Genomic DNA, 20,014 nt, shown 5'->3' with positions numbered 1-20,014 from the left:
ATTAAACTCCATTTGCCACCCCTTAGCCCATGGAGGCAGCTTATCTATGTCTCCCTGTAACCTGAAACATCCTTCCGCACTAACCACTCTATCAACCTTAGTGTCATCTGTAAATTTACTAACCCATCCTTCTACACCTTATCTAGGTCATTTATAAAAATGACAAACAGCAGTGGCCCCAAAACAGATCATTGCAGCACACTACTAGTAACTGAACCCCAGGATGAACATTTCCCATCAACCACCACCCTCTGTCTTCTTTCAGCTAGCCAATTTCTGATCGAAACCACTGAATCGTCCCATGCCATCGTACTTTGTGCAATAGCCTACCATGGGGAACCTTATCAAATGCCTTACTGAAATCCACATACCCCACATCAACTGCTTTACCCTCATCCACCTGTTTGGTCACCATCTCAAATAACTCAATAAAGCTTGCGAGGCATGCCCTATCCTTCACAAAACCGTGCTGACTATCCCTAATCAACTTATTCATCTCTAAATGATTATAAATCCTAACTCTTATAACCTTTCCAACACTTTACCCGCAACCGAATTAAGTCTTACGGCTCTATAATTTCCAGGGTTGTCTCTACTCCCCTTCTTGAACAGGGGACAATATTTGCTATCCTCCAGTCTTCTGCCTCTATTCCTGTAGAAAATGATGTCATCAAGGTCAAAGCCAAAGGCTCTGCAATCTTCTCCCTTGCTTCCCAGAGAATCCTAGGATAAATCCCATCTGGGCCAGGGGACCTATCTATTTTCACACTTTTCAGAATTGCTAACACCTCTTCCTTGTGAACCTCAATCCTGTCCTGTCTAGTAGCCTGTATCTCAGTATTCTCCTTGACAACATTGTCTTTTTCCAGTGTGAATACTGATGAAAAATATTCATTTAGCGTGTCCCCATCTCCTTGGACTCCACACACAGCTTTCCACTACTCTCCTTGATTGGCCCTAACCTTTCTCTAGTCATTCCTGATGTATCTATAGAAAGCTTTAGAGTTTTCCTTGATCCTATCTGCCAACGACGCCTCCTGGCTCTTCTTAGCTCTATCTTTAAGTCTTCTCTGGCTAACTTTTAACTCTCAAGCTTTCACATTTCAACCTCTTCCTCTTGACAAGAGATTTAACTTCTTTAGTAAACCATGGCTCCCTCACTCGACCACTTCCTCCCTGTCTGACAGGTATGTATGTACTTACCAAGGACATTTCATTACACTAATTTTGCAATTGATGAATTAATATTCTGAGTCTCACACAGAATCCCAGGAAGTTGCGATATTGATGGTTCCCTTTGAGCTATTATTGGTATTTTGTAACATTATTGCTGCTAACTCCATCATGATTGAATTGCCAAAGTTCAATTTGCAAGAACCACATTGCAAATCTATTTTGACCACTATCTGACTCCTAAACACCTCTGTTCTGCAAGTATAGCAAACAGGCAATGAAATTATTGCAAATTAAATGCAGCTTTAAAAATCATTGCTTCATTATTTTTTTCCATTAATATCCTAGTGTCCAGCAAACATGCGTCCTGCATTTTTGCCCATCACTGAATCTGCTCATCTTGGTCAATGGTTTTGGTGTTTAGGACTAGCAGAGGGAATCTCTGACAAAACGGGCAGAACTCCCATCAAAAAACAGCACAGCTTAGATTTAGCCAAAATAAACCACATGAAAATCATCCCAATACCTCTGATCTACATGTTTATATCTCTGTTTATTTATTATTTGCATTGTGTATCTGTGACCCTCAGTGTGACTCAACTCAGATGGCCCCATATTCACCAAAACCTGCAAAGTTTTGTTGAATGTTCCCTGCCATCAGTCAATCCCAACTAGTGACAGTGGCTGTTTCTGCTCATTACTTTGGGACTGTAGTTACCTCTGCTGCGAATAACTGTTTCTCTGGTAGCTGTAGGTGTAGGACTGGTAAAGATAGGGAGACACAATAATTGGTGCCAACTTATCTTCCCATCTGGAATCTCACATCACTTATGGTCTCGAGGCTTTCAGTGCCTTGTAGGCTTTTGGAGGATTTTTAGTCCCCACAAGGTGAATCAAGTTGCTGATATTGTAAGGTTTGGTTTCAGTTCAAAAGCTGAGAGATTTACAGAACCTACTAGATTCTATATTTGATGACATGGTATCTAATAAAAACCAGGTCTACCCTGTTACTTAAACTCCATTTGAAAATCTCAGTTACTTATCTCTCTTTGACCCATTTTCACAACTCATAACTCTATCTGAGGATTCAGCTGATGAAACGGGATTCATTTTATATTGAGAATTTCACATTTCAGTTTTATTATACCTGAATGTGGTTCAGTGTAGCAAAGGCATGAGTAAAGAGTATGCAAGTCCTTCCTGAAGCAAAGCAATTTAATGACAAGGTGATAAAAGCAAAACCAAGTAGCAGTGAGACTCAACACTCAGTAGAAATCTTCAGCTGTCATATTGGAAGTTTCAACACCAATTATATTTGCAATCCAGTCAAGATATTTCTTTGATATGCGAGTGTAAATCCCAGGTACTTTGGTGCTTGGATCAGGAGGACCATATGACACAATGCCTTTGTACTTGTTGTTACAAATTAAAGGACCACCTGAATCACCCTGGAAAAAGAGAAATGAAAAATACAATAATTAAGTCGAATTGGCTGAATTGAATTGTTTTGATTGCAATGTATTCCTGTCATATTGAAGGTAGCCATGATTTGGAGGTGCGGTGTTGGACTGGGGTGTACAAAGTTAAAAATCACATATCACCAGGTTATAGTCCAACAGGTTTATTTGGAAGCTCCAGATTTCGGAGTGCTGTTCCTTCAGCAGGTGGTTGTCACTTGATGAAGGAGCAGCGCTCCAAAAGCTGGTGGTTCCAAATAAACCTGTTGGACTATAAGCTGGTGTTGTGTGATTTTTAACTTTGTCACATTGAGGTGTGTTTAGTCTGTACACATGTTTGAACCTTTATAAGAATGTTAAAATGCACACAACTAAGTAAATAATTGTAATTATTCACAGATACTCCTCATTTCAAACAATCACAGAAACTTACAATACAGCAGAGGCCATTTGATTCATCATGCCTTTAAAAGGCCTGTGGGTGGCACAGTGGCTTAGTGGTTAGCACTGCTGCCTTACAGCACCAGGGATCCAGGGTTTAATTCCTGTCGCAGATGGCTGATGGAATAGAGTTTGCATGTTCTCTATGTGTCTGTGTGACCCTTCCTCAGAACTCAGCCCAAAACATTAATCTGATTTCTTTCTACAGATCTTGCTGAGCTTTTCTAGCAATCCCTATTTCTCTCTCTGATTTACAGCATCCACAGTTTTTTTTATCAATTTTCCAATGTTCCACATACTGACAACTCATTAAATGAAAGCTATTTTTCTCCTCTCTTGATTATTTGATAATACTTTTGAATTCATGACTCCTTGATATTGCACAAGAGCTTTCCGTTGGCAACAGCTTTAATTTGTCTCCTCCATCACAGCCCTCAGTGTCTTGAAAACCTCTATGAGTTCTCACCTTCTACTATTATGTTCCCTGGAGACCATCCTAACTTCAATCTTTCCTCATAACTGAAATGTCTAATCCCTGATGACACCCTGGTTAACCTTTATTAAATGTCCTCAGTTCTCCAACAGAATTCTGAACAGTGATTTATAATATTGCACTATTGTCTCTTCCCTTTCACATTCTATGGCACTATTTATAAAACAAAGTGACTCATAAGATTTTTTCAAAACATTATCAACACATAGGTCCCTCTGCTTCTCAACAATATTCAAAGTTATGCTATTTATAGAAAATATTTCTTTCCCTATAAGTCTTCTCAAAGTGTACAACTTTCTACAGTCTCAATTGAAATCCATCTGCCATTCCTGTGTCCATTTCACTTCCTTGCCTGTTGCCTCCTGAATTCTAGGACCACCCTTATCATTATTGGTTAGATGGCCAAGTTTTGTATCTCTTAAAACTTCACAATTCTACTCCCTACATCTGAGTCGAGGTCATGTGAAATGTAACAACAGTAAAAGGATCCAAAGATAATCTTGGGGGATCATCACTGCACCCCATGACTTTTCTGAAAAGCATCAAAATTACATCACCATTCCATATTCAATTCCTTAGTTTCCTCTTAATTCCATGGCCTTTTCTCTTCTTAACAAGCTTTAAGTTGAATGCCTTTTAGAAGGTTAAAAAATCACATAACACCAGGTTATAGTCCAACAGGCTTATTTGGAATCACTAGCTTTTGGAATGCAACTAACCAACCACCTGTTGAAGGAGCAGTGCTCCAAAAGCTAGTACTTCCAAATAAACCTGTTGGACTATAACCTGGTGTGTGATTTTTAACTTTGTCCACCCCAGTGGGACATCGGCATCTCCAGTCATAGCCTTTTAGAAAGGCTTTCTGATTTAAGCTTTCTTCTTTGCTCAGCTTATTATGTGGCAGGTGTCATTTAATACCAGCTTCTTACACAAATTCCAAAAGCTCCATGATTCTTTAACCAGGAAACACAGCTTTAAAGTAAAGAGCAGCAGGTTTAGAGTGGATTGAAGGAAAAGGTTTTTCACCCAGAGGGTACTAGGTATCAGTAATTCACTGTCTAAAAAGGTGGCAACATTCAAGGCATTGAAGAAACATTTAGTTGAACACTGAAATGGCATAGCATACAAAGTTACCGGTCAAGTGCTGGAGATTGGGATTAGAATAGATGGATGTTTGATGATTGTCATATACATGAAGAGCTGAAGAACCATTTTCCATTCCGTAAAACTTCAATGAGTTGACTCATATGACTCTATGTTATCAGCTACTGTAGAATACTCACATTGTACGTGTCTTTTTTGCCTTTTCTGTCACCAGCACAGATCATATCCTTGGTTATTACAATCACACGTTTGCAAGAATGCTTAACTTGGCATTTTTTCCGATCTATTACACGTATCTTCACTTCTTGAAGTGTGTCGGATGAACATGTTGAATATGGAATCGTTGCTCCCCATCCTGCCACTGTACATGGAGTTCCAGGTTTCACATCTTCATTGTCATCTTTTGGTAGTTTGAGCAGTTTCACATATTTGTTAAGCTTTGCTTCACTGGAAATCTAATGCATAATGTTAATAAACTATTGATTTATTTCAAAAGAGGACTGAAATTTTCAAGTTGTAAGAAATGTGCCACAGAATTGTTTTCTCTCTTGGATTAAACATTCTCATAGATTGGAGTAGATAGATTATATTATAATTATTTTTTAGAAAACTAAACTTGGTATGCAGGAATTGAGGGAAAAAAATCAATAGAAATCAATGTCAGTTTAGTGTTAAAAATCATACATTTTGGTTTCAAAAAATTGTAAGAATTATGAATGTGCGACAGTGTGCACAACATTGTGAAATGAATTAAAAGATTTAGTTCACAGAACATGAAAGGCCCCAGCTGGGCCCCAGTTTGGTCAAAAAAATTACAAGAAACTAATAGAATTCTAGATTTTATCTCACAAGGTATAAAATTAAAAACAGAAAGGTAATAGTCAGTCAATATGAAACAAATAAGACTACAAATAGTAAACTGTGTGCAGAATTGAACTGCATGCGATAGGGTGGATATTGAGGATTTGGGAAGGGTACAATGTGGAAGCATTTGTTACAAAACCATCTAGTTCAAGAATCATAGCAAAACCTATGAAGTGAGGAAGGATGAAAGAATTAACAAATGAAGACACTTCTATTAGATAGATCATGGAGTGAGTTATAATAAATGTTCTGAAGCGAGTTGTGAGTTGTGAAGAAATCAAACAAAATAGAAGGCAGCAGAAGCTTTCCAAATAATTGAAAGAATAAAAATTAAAGATTAAAAAAATTAGTAAATTAAAGATAAAAATAATGGCTGGTGGAACCTGTTTATACAGAATATGGGGCTGTGAGATTCAGGTTTCACAATTCTAGGTTTGGTTACAGATGCAGAAAATATTCTGCCCTTCAATATTAAGTTGGATAGGCGGATGAAGAAAAACATGATGAGGAGACTTGGTCAGCATATATAAATATGGCTAGGATTGTTTGCTTACACCGAGAAGGAATCTCCTCAAACTGCATAGCTGCCGGGGAGCACATTTATATTGCTTTTCTGCCTATTATGCTGACTAAATTTCTTAGTTTTTTATGTCAATTTGTAAAAACCATCATAAACAAATAGAAATAAATATAAAAGATCAGGCACAAAAATAGTATATAACTTAAATCATATCTCTTCTCCAATTCCTTGAAACATCATTTATGCACATTAGACAAAGAACAATTCAGAAAATTCAAATAATGCAATGTTTGAACATTTTAATACAGCATTTAGACAATATAAAACTATAAGGAAAATCGTGGAGAAATGTAAAAAATGCTTAAACAGAGCATAAGACACCAGGGAGATCTTGGACATTGTGGCATAAGCTAATGGTCCTGAAAGGGTTAGCTTTGGAGACTGCATTAAACTTCATGCAATCTGATGATATCATTCCATCTTGTTTGGGAATTTCAGGGAGAGAAACTCTAGATCTCAAAGGGGACAGATGTGTTAACTAAATTCTATGACAGTCTTAACAATGTCTAAGTTGTTCATTTATGTCCTTCAGGGAAGGAGATCTGCCATCTTCACCTGGTCTGGCCTACATGTGACTTCAGAAACACAGCAATACCCTCTGAAATGGCCCAGCAAACCCCTGGGTTGTGTCAACTGCTGCAAAGTCTCAAAGAAGAGATAAAACTGGTAAGACCACCTGACATCGGCTGGGCACCAGAAAAGTGAATATTGAAGGTAGTGGCGTGGTGATGGGTTGAATGGCCTCTTCCATTCTGTAAAGGTTCTGTGATTCTGTGACATCATCAACTTCAAATTTGATGCCCCTTCCAAGCCAGGCAGTCTGTCAATGCTCATTATCAGTTCTTACACATGAGGAAATGCAGCATAAAAACTGTATCCTTCCATGTGCCTGAATCTTAATGTTTGCTATTCCTTAATTGTTAAAAGTGGCAGACCTAATAAATTTATAGCCATTAAATTAACTCTAAGAAATAGAGCACATAAAATTGTTACTTCTTTGTGAAATGAAACACTTATTTATCTAAATTAATAGCTTGTAACACCACACAAGAAATGGAACAATGTAATTAAAATTCATACTTCGAGTAGCATGATATCATTTTCTACAGTTGTTGCGTTAAACTGTGGATGGGGGTGCAGCTTCTTAATCTGGAATTTTTGCTGACTTTTCTCATTCTGTGAAAGAGAATGCGCTCCAAGAACGACTTGAAAAGTTCCTTGCCTGCATTTCATCAGACGGACAAATAATTATTCTTCATTTTCATAAAGAAAACACGTTTGAGGCAATCATGTGAAAAGAAACAATCCGGGTTTCAAACTGTACAAGAATAAAAGCTGAACAAAATGGAGCAATACGTAATATTTACTATTTCTTTCATAACAAAATCAAAATTTGAATGCACAATGCAGAAAAACACCATTTGGTTCAACCTATGCCAGTGCAAACATAACCAAATTTGCTACAATCTATATCTACATCTTTACACTCTTTCTGAAACCCATTATTCATGGCCCTCGGCTGTGTTCCATCCCAACATACATTAATGTTGTATTTAAATTGTGGCTTCATTGATACCTGAAAAGTTGGCATTTCAATAAAATGCTTCATCAGATACTGATTGGTTTGTTGAACATTTCCAAACCATTCTGTTTTTACTTCAGACTTCCAGTAATTACATTTTTCTTTTTGTTTAGCATATATGAAATATCATAAATTATAAAAAAAAACACATACAATGGGAAATGTGGCTTTTCATACAATTCCTGCAGTAAGAAAGCAGGTCATTCAGCCCTTTGAGACCATGGAGAGCATCCCACCGAGATACACCTCTCCTAACCTATCCCTATAACCTGCATTTCCCATGGGCAATCCACATAACTTGCACATCTTTGGACTGTGGGAGGAAACTGGAAACTGTGGGTCCCTCAGGTAACCACTGAGTCACCATAGTGCTGTTTTACCTAGGGCGGCACTGTCTGCGTGGAGTTTGCATGTTCTCCTGTGTCTGTGTGGGTTTCCTCCCACAGTCCAAAGATGTGCAGGATGGTGAATTGGCCATGCTAAATTGCCCATAGTGTTAGGTGAAAGGGTAAATGTAGGGGAATGGGTCTGGGTGGGTTGCTCTTCGGAGAGTCGGTGTGGATTTGTTGGGCCGAAGGGCCTGTTTCCACACTGTAAGGAATCTGAACTTTGACGGCACGATGGCTCAGTGGTTAGCACTACTGCCTCACAGCACCAGGGTCCCAGGTTCGATTCCAGCCTTGGGGGACTGTCTGTGTGGAGTTTGCACATTCTCCCACAGTCCAAAGATGTGCAGATCAGGTGAATTGGCCATGCTAAATTGCTCCATAGTGTTAGTCTAAGGGAAATGGGGCTGGGTGGGTTACTCTTCGGAGGGTCGGTGTGGACTTGTTGGGCTGAAGGGCCTTTTCCACACTGTAGGGAATCTAGGTAATCTAATCTAATTATCTAGACAGTGAAAATAAAATTGAAAACAGTTGAAAAATGTTCAATGTGGCGATTCCAATTGAGGTTGGGAGAGCATATCCGGCCAATAACTCTGCAAATGTGTGATTCCACTGGTTATGTCTTAGCCTCAGTGTCACCGGTGTTCTCCCATACCACCAGGTGTACCCCTGTCAATGATGTTAGCAATGTTGGTTCTGAGAAATTTCCAATGTAGAGAATTTCAGTATTAGCCCACATTCTCCTCTTTCCACAGACACTGAAAGAAACAGATAAAAGTCCTATCCATACCAAAGCTTGGCATCAACCCTATACAAAACCCAATATATTCAGATTCCAAGTTCATTTCTGGTTCTCCAAGTAGAAGCCACCAAGTGTTGCCCAAGTTGTGCTTCATTGTGTACAGTTCTGTCCTGGTCATTTTACTAACTGCCTGCTACTGTGAAAAACCTTTATTGGTGATTTGGTGATGTCTGCAGCCTGTAGTGGAAGGCTCCAACAACAAGGCCAAATTCCTGAAAGCAGACTCACTGTATACTTATTGATGCATTTTAGTTTGACAAGAGGACTTAATATTGTATCACCAAGCCATTTTTCATGCAAGTTATACCTAGTATGTGCAATGGTCATTTTGTATAAACTGCAGGTTGCTCAGAATGTTAGGAAAATAATGATGTTTCTGATAATGTTGACATGTAAGAACACAACAAATCATTAACAAGTCATCACTTGTTAATGATACTTGGAATACTTGGAATAGTATTTGTTCCTTTTGGATCTATACAATCCTGAAAACCAATGAACCAGCATGCTTATTATTGTACAAACTGGATGCACAGAAGGAGACAATGATATTCCCAAAAGCATGCCTTTGAATTATCATGAATTTTAGATGAATGACTTGTCAAATTAAATCATGCTCACATTAGGTCATATCATGTTTTGCCATCTATCAGTAAGGTCATCGATGAAAGTAAATACGTTGAAGTAGTTGATGTGGTCTGGGTGTGGGAGACATGCAATTTATGAACGTGAATCTGTAATCATAATATTACTTCATTTATACACATGCACATGTCAACTTACCTTTTACAATGTGCTGCTGTCAGTATCCATTTGGGACTGATCAAAGCCCCTCCACAATGATGTTCATAACGTTTTGTTTCATGATTGTACTCTTGGATAGAGACCATATAAGGTCTTGAATGGGGTTTAACTTTATGACCTCCAATAATTTCCACACCATGATCTGTATTTAAAAAAAAGATATTGTGAGGTTATTAAATTAATGAAATGGGCACTAAATGATGATGAATACATCTTTAAATAGGATTCCTGTCATACTCACTTCCAAGGTATGTTTAAATGCGATATAGTTTCATAGAATTGTCACATAACTAAAGCATGAAAATGAAATTTAGGTGACAGTAACTGCCCTTGATATCAAGGTAGCATTTGACTGAGTGTGACACCAAGGAAGTTCAGTTAAAATTAACATCAGCGTTGTTAGGGGTAAATTTCTCAACAAGCTGCAGCCACATCTAACACAAAAGCAGATGGTTAGCACTGCTGCCTCGCAGCGCCAGAGATCCGGGTTCAATTCCCGCCTCAGGCGACTGACTGTGTGGAGTTTGCACATTCTCCCCGTGTCTGCGTGGGTTTCCTCCGGGTGCTCCGGTTTCCTCCCACAGGCCAAAGATGTGCAGGTCAGGTGAATTGGCCATGCTAAATTGCCCATAGTGTTAGGTAAGGGGTAAATGTATGGGTGGTTTGCGCTTCGGCGGGGCGGTGTGGACTTGTTGGGCCGAAGGGCCTGTTTCCACACTGTAAAGTAATCTAACAAAATCTAATCTTCATGCCTCTGTAGTTGCCTTTATTCAGCTGTAATACCGTTACCTCTGATTCTCTCTTCTCCTTCTCAAATTGCAGAGTAAATTCAATCATATTATGATCACCGCCTCCTAAGGGTTCCTTCACCTTCAGCTCCCTTATCAAGTCTGCCTCATTGCACAACACTAAATCCAGTATGGCCTGTTCCCTAGTCGGCTCCATCACAAGCTGCTCCAAAGAGCCACCCCGTAGACATTCCATGAATTCCTTTCCTTGCAATCCACTATCAACCTGATTTTCCCAGTCCACCTACATTTTGAAATCCCCCACGGTCGCTGTAACTTTGGTTTTCCTACACCTTTTCTATCTACTGGTGTATCTTGCGCCCCAGCTCCTGACTACTGTTTGGAGGCCTGTACATAACTCCAACTTTGGTATTTCTTTACCTTTGTGGTTCCTCAATTCCACCCGCACAGATTCTACACCATCTGACCCTGCTTTGTTTCATACTATTGATTTAATTTAATTTCTTAGTAATAAGGCAATCCCAACCCCTTTGCCCACCTGCCTATGTTTTCGATAGGATGTATATCCTTGAATATTCATCTCCCAAACCTGATGCCCTTGCAGCCAAGACTCTAAGATGCCATACCTGTCAATTTTGATCTGTGCCATAAGCTCATTTACCTTATTCCTTATACTGTGTACATTCAGATATAGCACCTTCAATCTTGTATTAACCGTCCTTCTTCTCATTGTCATTCGTTTGTCCAGTGTGCTTGATGTTTGATTGCTAATCCTTTCCATACACTATTTGTGTCTGTGTTGGAGATTTTAATAACCTCTCCTGAGTTCTGCACTCTTACCTCGTCCTTTAATTTGGGTTTTCTAATTTCCCCTAGAACTGAACCCTCCCCCACCCTATCCATGTAATTTAAAGCGCTGTCTACAGCCAGAGTTAAACAATTTGCTAGGACTCTAGTCCCAGGATGGTTCAGATGAAGACCATCCCATGGGAACAGGTCCCTTCTTCTCCAGTACTGGTGCCAATGGCCCATGAATTCAAACCCATTTCTCCTACACCAATCTTTTACCTACTTAATTTACCTACTTAATTTTATTGACCTGTTGTCAATTAGCTCGTGGATCAGGTAGTAATCCAGAGATTATTACCTTTGTGGTACTATTTTATATGCTGTTGTATTGTTTTGGAACTTGGGAGAAAAATAAGTCAAAACAACAGCATTTTTAAAAGGGAGAGGAACAGACAAAGGCAGCACATGGTCAGTCAGTGAAGGAGAGAGAGAGAGAGAAAGAAACCCACACTGCTAACTGACACAGCAGTGAATCTGCACAATTGCTGTCTTCGCTGCTGAATTCATGTATCGCTGGACATTGGAGTGCATCTGGGAAAATTAACAAACAGTGAAATTTACCACTGATCTTGAAGGAACATGTTTGGGAGAGGTCACAGCCCAGAAACAGATAAGTGAATATTTTAAAGTGTGGCCTTACAGTAAGTCTGTAGTGAGTAGAGTTGATTCTTTCTTGATTATATGTTTTATTGAGATGTGTCTCTTAACCAAACTTAAAAATGTAAGCCATAAGTATTAAGTTAGCCTGGAGCAGTGTTTTGTAGAGGAATAAGACAGTATTATTTTCTGAGTCTGTAGATTGAAAGAAGCAAAAATGGCCTTCAGTAGAGTGATATGCTCTTCTTGTCAGATGTTGGAGTTTAGGGAGAGTTTACGTGTTACTGAGGATTATATCTGCAATAAATGCCATTGGTTGTGAATCCTACCAGATGGAATGGATCGGTTGGAGAGACAGTTAGAGGCAATGAAGAATTTACAAGAGAAAGGATTGTGATGGTTGGCAATTATAGGAAGGGAGAAAAGTTGCAGACACAGTTACATAGATGGGTTAACTCCAGGAGAGGTAAGAGAGGTAGGCAGGTAGTGCAGAAGTCTTCTGTGGCTATCCCCATTTCAAGCAAATATGCTGTTTTGGAAAATGTAGTGGGTGATGGATTCTCAGTGAATGTAGCAGGAACAACCAAGTATCTGGAATTGAGACTGGTTCAAATGTAATGAGGGAATATCGGGTTCCAAGAGCTCAATTGCATTAGGGGAATTCTCCAGTCTGAGGCACAGACAGACGTTTCTGTGGCCAGCAGCAAAAAATCAGAATGGTGTGTTGTCTCCCTGGTGCCAGGATCAAGGATGTCTCAGAGAGGGTGCAGAATGTTCTCAAGGGGGAGAGGGGCCAGCAAGAGGTCATTGTACACATGGGAACTAATGACATAGGAGGGGAAAAGGTTGAGATTCTGAAGGGAGAATATAGAGAGTTAGGTCAGAAGTTAAAAAAAGAGGTCCTCGAGAGTAGTAATATCTGGATTACTCCTGGTACTGTGAGCTAGTGAGGGTAGGAATAGGAGGATAGAGCAGATGAATGGATGGCTGAGGAGCTGGTGTATGGGAGAAGGATTCACATTTCTGGATCATTGGAATCTCCTCTGGGGTAAAAGTGACCTGTACAAAGACGGATTGCACCTGAATTGGAAGGGGACTAATATACTGGCAGGGAGATTTGCTAGAACTGGCTCAGGGATGGGCAGGACTGGCAGCTTAATGTTCCAGGATACAAATGCTACAGGAAGAATAGAAAGGAAGGCAAGAGAGGAGGGGGAGTGATGTTTTTGATAGCATTACAGCCGTACTGAGGGAGGATATTCCTGGAAATACATCCAAGGAAGTTATTTGGGTACAACTGAGAAATAAGAAAGGGATGATCACCTTATTGGGATTGTATTATAGACCCCCTAATAGTCAGAGGGAAACTGAAACAAATTTGTAAGGAGATCTCAGTTATCTGTAAGAATAATAGGGTAGTTATGGTAGGGCATTTTAACTTTCCAAGCATAGATTGGGACTGCCATAGTATTAAGGGTTTAAATAGAGAGGAATTTCTTAAGTGTGTACAAGATGATGTTCTAATTCAATATGTGGGGGTATCTCCTGGAGAACGTGCAAAACTTGACCTACTCTTGGGAAATAAGGCAGGGCAGGTGACTGAGGTGTCAGTGGGCGAGCACTTTGGGGCCAGCAACTATAATTCTATTAGTTCTAAAATAATGATGGAAAAGGATAGACTATGTCTAAAAATTGAAGTTCTAAATTGGAGGAAGGCTAATTTTGATGGTATTAGGAAAGAACTTTCAAAAGCTGATTGGGGCAGATGTTCACAGATAAAGGGACGACTGGAAAATGGGAAGCTTTCTGAAATGAGATAATGAGAGTCCAGTGACAGTATATTCTTGTTAGTGTGAAAGGAAAGGCCGGTAGGTATAGGGGATGCTGGATGACTAAAGAAATTGAGGGGTGGTTAAGAAAAAGAAGCAAATGTATGTCAGGTATAGACAAGATAGATCAAATGAATCCTCAAAAGATCCTCAGAGGAAATCAGGAGGGCAAAAAGGGGACATGAGATAGCTTTGGCAAAAAGAGTTAAGGAGAATCCAAAGGGTGTTTACAAATACATTAAGGACAAAAGGGCAACTAGGGAGAGAATAGGGTCCCTCAAAGATTTGCAAGGTGGTCTTTGTGTGGAGCTGTCAGAGATGGGGGAGATACTAAATGAGTATTTTGCATCATTTTTTACTGTGGAAAAGGACATGGAAGATATAGAATGTAGGGAAATAGATGGTGCCATTTTGAAAAATGTACATATTACAGAGGAGGAAGTGTTAGTTGTCTTAAAACCCATAAAAGTGGATTCATTCCCAGGACCTTATCAGGTGTACCCTCGAACTTTGTGGGAAGTGAGGGAAGTGATTGCTGGGCCCCTTGCTGAGATATTTGAATCATTGATAGTCACGGGTGATGTGCCGGAAGACTAGAGGTTGGTTAACGTGGTGCCACTATTTAAGAAAGGTGGTAAAGACAGGCCAGGGAACTATAGACCAGTGAGCCTGAAGTTGGTGGTGGGCAAGTTGTTGGAGGGAATCTTGAGGGACAGGATGTACATGAAAGGCTTTGCCCGAAATGTCAATTTTCCTACTCCTCAGATGCTGCCTGACCTGCTGTGTTTTTCCAGCACCACTCTGATCTAAACTCTGGTTTCCAGCATCTGCAGTCCTCACTTTTGCCTATGTATTTGGAAAGACAAGGACTGATTAGGGATAGTCAACATGGCTTTATACGTGGGAAATCATGTCTCACAAACTTGATTGAGTTTTTTGAAGAAGTAACATAGAGGATTGATGATGACAGAGCAGTGGACATGATCTATATGGACTTCAGTAAGGCGTTTGACAACGTTCCCATGGGAGACTGGTTTGCAAGATTAGATCATGGAATACAGGGAGAACTAGCCATTTGGATACAGAACTGGTTCAAAGGTAGAAGGCAGATGGTGGTGTGGAGGGTTGTTTATCAGACTGGAAGCCTGTGACCAGTGGAGTGCCACAAGGATCGGTGCTGGGTCCTCTACTTTTTGTCATTTTCATAAATGATTTGGATGTGACCATAAGAGGTACAGTTAGTAAGTTTGCAGATGACACAAAAATTGAAGGTGTAGTGGATAGCAAAGAAGGTAACCTCAGATTACATTGGGTTTTTGATCAGATGGGCCAATGATCTGAGAAGTGGCAGATGGAGTTTAATTTAGATAAATGTGAGGTGCTGCATTTTAGGAAAGCAAATCTTAGCAGGACTTATACACTTAATGGTAAGGTCCGAGGGAGTGTCACTGAACAAAGAGACCTTGGGATGCAGGTTCATAACTCCTTGAAAGTGGAGTCGCAGGTAAATAGAATAGTGAAGAAGGCGTTTGGTATGCTTTCCTTTATTGGTCAGGGTATTGAGTACAGGAGTTGGAAGGTCATATTGCGGCTGTACAGGACATTGGTTAGGCTACTTTTGGAATATTGCATGCAATTCTGATCTCCTACCTATTGAAAAGATGAGAAACTTGAAAAGGTTCAGAAAAGATTTCCAACGATGTTGCCAGGGTTGGAGGATTTGAGCTATTGGGAAAGGTTGAATAGGCTGGGTTGTTTTCCCTGGAGCATCGGAAGCTGAGGTGTGACCTTATAGAGGTTTATAAATTCATGAGGGGCATGGATAGGATAAATAGACTAAATCTTTTCCCTGGGGTGGGGGAGTCCAGAACTAGATGGCATAGATTTAGGGTGAGAGGCAAAAGATATAAAAAAGACCTAAGGGGCAATTGTTTCATGCCGAGGGTAGTCTGTGTTTGGAATGAGCTTCCAGAGGAAGTGTGGAGGCTAGTACATATTTAAAAGGCATCTGGATGGATATATGAATTGGAAGGGTTTGTAGGGATATGTACCAGGTGCTGGCAGGTGGGACTAGATTTGGTTGGGATATCTGGTCGGCATGGATGAGTTGGACTGAAGGGTCTGTTTCCATGCTGCACATCTCTATGATTCAATGATTCACAATTGTCTGCATTAGATGTTGTCTGCTACCTTTAAGCCCATTTTACAAATCTGTTCTTCTGAGGTTCTACACTATTTTCGTCACAGTTCACAATTTTAAAGTTTTGGATCATCCACCAATGTTAATATTGTGACCTGTTCACCACAGTCTTGGTGCAGAAGTGATTGCTGGGCCCCTTGCTGAGATATTTGAATCATTGATAGTCACGGGTGAGGTGCCAGAAGACTAGAGGTTGGTTAACGTGGTGCCACTATTTAAGAAAGGTGGTAAAGACAGGAGAGGGAACTATAGACCAGTGAGCCTGAAGTTGGTGGTGGGCAAGTTGTTGGAGGGAATCCTGAGGGACAGGATGTACATGAAAGGCTTTGCCCGAAATGTCAATTTTCCTACTCCTCAGATGCTGCCTGACCTGCTGTGTTTTTCCAGCACCACTCTGATCTAAACTCTGGTTTCCAGCATCTGCAGTCCTCACTTTTGCCTATGTATTTGGAAAGACAAGGACTGATTAGGGATAGTCAACATGGCTTTATACGTGGGAAATCATGTCTCATCAACATCAACATCTGGGACCTCCATTGCAAACCTCTAGCCCAAAATGCAGTGACCTTTGTTTTTGTCATTCAGTCAGTTTTTATATTCATTTTGTGACTGTCCTTTTTATTCCATGAACAGTGACTTTGCTCAAAACTCTGCAGTGTGGTTCCTCATTAAATGCTTCTTGGAGGCCCTTGTACATCACATCAACAGTATTAACATCAATCCTCTCCATCAATCCTAATCAAAAACTCAAACATATTAGTGAAAAATGATTTGCACTAATCCTGGTTTTCCTGAATTAACGTGGATTCCTAAACTGATTGAAGTGAGACAATTGATTAAGTTTGATATTTAAATGTACAATAATAGCTCAGAATAGATCTATGTAGCTATGAGCCCCTTTCCTAAGCACATTGGGAAATGTAGCCAATTCTGTGGGAACCCAACTAAGGATGTAAGGTTGGAAAACTGAACAACCTTATCTGTTTGATCAACAGTCACAGGTTGATGTTAGCAGTGTTCTCTCATCTTCTCTCTGGTGGCACAGGCTTCCAAGGTCCATACATGAGAGGAACTAGATGCCAATTGCCGTACATGGAACTTTGCACTGATTGCTCACACACAGTCATGCACCTTAGAGGGAATATTGATAGTAAGGCTGACAGTGATAACAAATATCCTGGAGCTAATGAAAATATGAAAGGGATATCAGCAGAATCTGATTATTGATAAGGTTGTGTGATGTAACTGCTTTTTAAAATTAAATTGTTGATGGGATGTGGACATTCCTGGCTGGGTCAGCATTTATTGAACATCCCAAATTAATAACAGGGCATTAGTCTGCAGATATATGCAGACCAGATCAGGTGAGGACGAAAGATTTCTTACCCTAAAAAAAATTAGAGAACCTGATGAATTTGTTTTAATGACAATTGGCAGCAGTTACATGGTTGTTATCTAGTCAGCTTTTTAATCCAGTTTTTTTTACTGCATTTAAACCCACATCCCAGCACCTTATCCTAGAGTTCTGGAATTAGTGCACTGTTATTGTGTACTTCCTAGAAAAGGTTTATAAAAGAAAGCCTGTAATTGTTGAACCCAAATACGAAGTGGCTGTTTTGCCTGAAGTCTTATTCTTAAAGCTTTTCCACAAGCAAAGAAAACTGACTAGCCAGTAATTGTTGGGCATATCTTGATCCCTTCTTTTGAACAAGAGTGTAAGACTTGTAATTATAATCCTCTGCAACAACCTCTGAGTCCGGGCAGATTTAAAACTATGGTCAGTGCCTCTGTAACTTTTACTCTTCTCTCTTAGTATCCTGGGATGCATCTCATCTGGACCTGGCATCTTATCAATATTAAGTCTAGACAGCTTATTCAATACATATAAAAGTAAAAAGTGCTGGAGAAACTCAGCATCTGTGAAGACAGAAACAGAGTGAACAATTCAAGAGTAAGACTTACCTGTTACAAAGATATTGGCTTTGAAATACTAACTGTTGAGTTTCTCCAGGACTTTCTGTTTCATTTCCGATCTCTAGCATCCATGGTACTTTGTTTGATCTTAAACCTATCCAATAGCCTTTCCTAAGCAATTTTAAACTCTTTACCCGACTGAGGATGTGTAGAATAGGAAGCCATATATCATCACTTATTTTATGTCAATTCCCAAAGCTAAATTTGACTCTATGAACTTCAAAGCTGAAATTTAATGAGGTGTTTGAAAGAAATAGACTTGCAGCGTTATGGGACCAGAATGAGGAATGGAACTGGCACAATTGCTACGAGCCAGACATTCTTTCTGTGAAACATGATTCAAGAGACCAATAGAAACCACTGTTTGTTTCTGCTCAATATTAAGAATGGAATAATTTGCCAGACATGCTGGTAGCTATTTATTTTTATTTCTTAAGATTAAGAAATAAAAGTAAATCAAAACGTAAAGAACTAGATATCTGTTGCAATAATACAGAAGCAAAAGACTGGAAACCTGAATTAAAAATAAGACAACAAAATGTTAGCATAACTCAGCAGGTCAGGTATCATCTGTGGTGAAAAACTACACTAATGTTTAAGGTCAAGATGACGTTTAATCAGAATTCAAACCATGAAGGGCTGATAAAAGGTCATCTCAACTTCAAGCATTCACTCCAGATTTGTAACAAAAATTGTGAGGAATTATTAACATGTCAATCATTGAACATTTAGGTGAATCTTCAGACACACTTATTGCCACATACGATTATTAAAATAAACTACATTTCTTGAGACAAATGTATTACCATATAAGATTTATGAAAATAAATCTTAATATAAATATGCTAATTATAAAAGTTGCAAAGTTTGCTACTTACAGATTGGAGTTAGGGAAAGAACAATCAAAGAAATAAACAGATTGTGTTGAAAAGAATTCATTGCTGCCTCTCTCGTGGTAACAAATAAAACTCTCAATCAATTTATATCAAGCTCAAAGGGATGTGGTTTGTTCCCTTTGATGTCATCTCTAAGAACCTTTCACTTGTGCACCAATTTCGCTTACAGCAAGTCACATGATATTAGCTGAAGCTGACCAGGTGGCATTATAAAAATTCAGACATTGGTCAGAAGAAATGGATCACTAAGATCATTTATGAAACTTGAAAGGGTTCAATAAGATTGACAAAGATGTTGCCAGGGTTGGAGGAGTTGAGGCTGAATAGAGTGGGGCTATTTTACACTTAGATTACTTACAGCAGGGAAACAGGCCTTTTGGCCCAACTAGTCCACACCAATCCTCTGAAGATGAACCCACCTAGACCCATTCCCCTCCTCATCTAACACTGCGCATCTTTGGATTGTGGGAGGAAACCGGAGCACCCCTACACAGGCAGGGAGAATGTGCAAACTCCACACAAACAGTTGCCTGAGGCAGGATTTGAACCCAGGTCTCTAGCGCTGTGAGGCAGCAGTGCTAACCACTGTGCCACCATGCCACCCATAGTGGGACTATTTTCTCTAGAACATCTGAAGCTGAGGTATGACCTTCTAGTGGTTTATAAAATCATGAGGGACATGGATAGGGTGAAGAGCCAAAGCCTTTTCCTCAGGGTGGAGGAATGGAAAACTAGAGGGCATGGTTTAAGGTGGAGGGAAAAGATTTAAAAGGGATCTAAAGGACAGCTTTTTCATGGAGAGGATACTGCATGTGTGGAATGAGCTGCCTGAGGAAGTGGTGGAGGCTGGTACAATGATAACATTTAAAAGGCATCTGGATGGTTATATGAATAAGAAGGGTTTAGAGGAATATGGGCCAAATGCTGGCAAATGGGACTTGATTTATTTAGGATTTTGGATTGGCATGGATGAGTTGGAGGACTTTTGGATATTTTTGGATATCTAGATCTATCAATCTATATGTAGGATTAATTTTCATTTAAACATTCCGATAACAGATATGACATACTTAGAATTGATTCCATTCTTAACTCATCAGTGAATGAAGCAGTCTGTGTGTGTGAACATAGTGAGATTTGAACAAAATTCAAACTTGGTTTGATAAGTGGCAAGTAACATTTGTATCACAAAATGACCGTAACCAATGACTAACCAAAGCATCTTTCCTTGATG

General features: G+C 39.6%; 1 protein-coding gene across 1 annotated transcript; it reads right to left on the bottom strand.

The window, feature by feature from the left end:
- Positions 1-2,325: 2,325 nt before the first annotated feature.
- Positions 2,326-18,833, bottom strand: LOC122549199 (granzyme K-like). Its single transcript, XM_043688604.1, has 5 exons — positions 18,763-18,833; positions 9,666-9,828; positions 7,193-7,334; positions 4,848-5,123; positions 2,326-2,621 (listed from the first exon to the last, which is right to left on the bottom strand). Exons 1-5 carry the CDS (start codon positions 18,821-18,823, stop codon positions 2,439-2,441), a joined length of 825 nt encoding a protein of 274 aa, XP_043544539.1. The 5' UTR covers positions 18,824-18,833; the 3' UTR covers positions 2,326-2,438.
- Positions 18,834-20,014: the final 1,181 nt, after the last annotated feature.

This window comes from Chiloscyllium plagiosum, chromosome 1 (genome assembly GCF_004010195.1).
Source record: "Chiloscyllium plagiosum isolate BGI_BamShark_2017 chromosome 1, ASM401019v2, whole genome shotgun sequence".
Lineage (NCBI taxonomy): Eukaryota > Metazoa > Chordata > Chondrichthyes > Orectolobiformes > Hemiscylliidae > Chiloscyllium > Chiloscyllium plagiosum.
Note: the sequence above shows the minus strand (reverse complement) of the source record. Positions and strands in the feature narration are given on the sequence as shown.

Bases quoted from the DNA above. Each gene is read 5' to 3' on its own strand.
- LOC122549199 (XM_043688604.1), bottom strand. From the start codon at position 18,823: ATGAATTCTTTTCAACACAATCTGTTTATTTCTTTGATTGTTCTTTCC. The intron at 9,829-18,762 runs GTAAGTAGCAAA...TTTTAAATACAG, and splicing joins TCTTTCCCTAACTCCAATCT to ATCATGGTGTGGAAATTATT. The intron at 2,622-4,847 runs GTGAGTATTCTA...CTCTTTTTCCAG, and splicing joins GCAAAAAAGACACGTACAAT to GGTGATTCAGGTGGTCCTTT.